This window comes from Peromyscus californicus, unplaced genomic scaffold (genome assembly GCF_007827085.1).
Source record: "Peromyscus californicus insignis strain IS unplaced genomic scaffold, ASM782708v3 Scaffold_3__1_contigs__length_106647218, whole genome shotgun sequence".
Classification (NCBI taxonomy): Eukaryota; Metazoa; Chordata; class Mammalia; order Rodentia; family Cricetidae; genus Peromyscus; species Peromyscus californicus.
Genome location: NW_026294551.1, coordinates 85,142,214 through 85,144,789, shown reverse-complemented (window position 1 = coordinate 85,144,789; position 2,576 = coordinate 85,142,214). Strand labels below are relative to the sequence as shown.

Here is a 2,576-nt window from a genome sequence, read left to right as displayed (position 1 = left end):
AACACACTGCAGGAGAGTAACAAAAACAGCATCCCTCTTATTATTCTAAATGAAGACTCACATTACTGGAACATGAATTTATGCATTCATACTCATTTAATAAATATTGGCTCACATGTTCCAGGCATAGCTTAAAGAATGTTTGCATAAGCAGAACATCTTACAAAGAATGAGGGTGGTAAATGGTTTCAACAAAACAGATTTAGAGATGAAAGATATCTTTCAGTAAAGATGTTTTCTTCACTGATAGTGAAGATGCTCAAGTTTCTATGACCAGTGTGTTCGTAAATGCCATCTGTAAAAGGCTTGCTCCTTAGGTGGAGAAAGATGAAAGCCTTAAGAAGTAAGATATACTCAGACCTCACCAGAGATGTTTCTTCACACAGAGAACAGTGGTCAACACAGAAACCCATAATTGGTTAAAGTACATGAAATCAGTATCTGTTGGGTGCTCAGCCACAGTGATATATCTATAACACACTCCCTCTCAAGGCTTGGGGACCATTATAGAACAGTGATTAGAAAGATTATAAGAGTCAGAGGTAGGACAGGACTGCCTATACTATTACAGTGTCTTCTGGGCATTAGAGAACCTCTAGACTCATGAATTCATAGCAGCTTTAGTTCTCTGCATAAGACGTGGACAAAATCAACCTGGTTAGGATGTTATGATGGAGGAGGGAGACACTTATACGCCTCCTACCACTGGGTAGCTACGGACAGTTGGTGTCTGGGGAAGGAAGAGTCAGTTTTTACTAAGGGTGTGACTGTGCATGGGTCAATCATGCTCTCTCAAAGAGCCTCACATCTAGGGGTATGTAAGTAGCCCAAACTGGACAGGGTGTGTTATTTTACAAAAAGGGAGGGTAAGGAGAAGGGCATGGATCTGGAAGGAGTGAGAGGAGAAGGCTGGGTGACTCTGATCAAAATGTATTGTATTAAATTCTCAAAGAATAAAAATATTATATTAAAAAGCAAACAAAAGAATAAGTGCAGTATAGGGGAGACTCTAGGTTATTGCAGCAGGCACTCAGATTCTTTGAAAAAAACTTAATGTATACATTAAGATATACATATATATATGTGTGTGTGTGTGTGTGTGTGTGTGTGTGTGTGTGTGTGTGTGCATGTATGTATATCTCCCAAATACACTATTCTCTCATTTTCTCATCTTTCTCCTCTTAAACTTCACCTGGATGTCCAGATAAACCACCATCTATGTATTCTTCTGGATTTGCAAGCTGCATGTTCATGTAGCCATCTACAGAGACCAGGTAGTCCTTATATTCAATTTCCCACTTAAGTTTCACCATCCCTGACTTTCCTGTCAGTCCAGGGAGAAAAGGCTTGGGACTGAGGGGTAAACTCATGGCAAACACCCATGAGCACTGCACCCCATTAGCTGCCAACCTCCCCGATAATCCTTTTTTTTTTAATTAATTTTTTTCATACAATATAGTTTGATCATGTTTTCCCTCCCACAGCTCCTCTTAAATCTTTCCTACCTCCCTCCTCACTCAAATTTATGCTCTCTGTCTGTCTCACTCTTTCAAAAAAAAAAGCACAACAAAACAAAACAAAAAACAAAAATCCATCAAAACAAAAACCCAACAAACACCAACAAAAATAAATAAAACATCCCACAAAATGAAAATCAGAAAAGGCAAAAGATCAGTAAGACAAAAATGTCAAATAAAAGGAAAATGAAACAAATGTCCACAAAAATACCATTGAAGTCATTTGTGTTGTGACATTTGTTTTGTATTATACCCAGTGACACTCCATTGGAGAAAACTTACGTTTTCTTTGCCAGCGGGTATCAACAGAAGATACCTTCTTAGTTAGTACTGGGACCCTGGGACCACTTTCCTCTCTCAGTGCTGGGGCCCAGTCTGGCTTGAATCCGTGCAGGTTTTGCATTCTCCTATACCCATATTAATGTCTCACTTGGTCCACATCAGAGAAGCCTCTTCTTGCAGTAGGTGAGAATTAACAAAGAGACCCACAACTGGACAGTGTACAGAGAGTAGGAGATTTTTGAACACACAGCCCTAAATGGAATGTTGCCATCAAACTTATTTCCTCAAGACTCAGGGATCTATGGAGAAGATGGAGTGGAAAGATTGTATGAGCTGGAGGTGGTGGATGACTCTGAGGAAAGTGTCTTCTTGACACAGCAGGGCCAATGACCATATGAACTCACAGAGATGGTGGTATTATCTCATGATGCAATCCATTGCACATGCAGGTACTCTCTGGGGTTCATTATGCTGTGCTGAGGAATTGGGGTTCTGAGAACTACTACAATATTATGACCTTATCTATTTGGTACTTCACTTGAGAAGGAAAAAAGAAAAAAGAACAGGAAAGGTAAAGAAAAGTAAAAAAAACTTACCTCTGCCTCTGACACCAATTCTTGACTCCTCACACCTGCACACTTCTTAAGTAACACACATGAAATAATGCGGCATACTTTAGACAGGGTGGTCAGCAAAGTTCTGGCCACCGAGATGAGTTCCATTAAGCACAATATGAGAAAGACCATATGCATTTCCGCTTTTGCAGTGTCACTAGAA

General features: G+C 39.8%; 1 protein-coding gene across 1 annotated transcript; it reads right to left on the bottom strand.

Moving 5' to 3' along the window:
* Window positions 1–1,181: 1,181 nt before the first annotated feature.
* LOC128122626 (small nuclear ribonucleoprotein F-like) lies at window positions 1,182–1,370 on the bottom strand. The gene has a single exon (XM_052758256.1). The coding sequence runs from the start codon at window positions 1,368–1,370 to the stop codon at window positions 1,182–1,184; it is 189 nt and encodes a 62-aa protein (XP_052614216.1).
* Window positions 1,371–2,576: the final 1,206 nt, after the last annotated feature.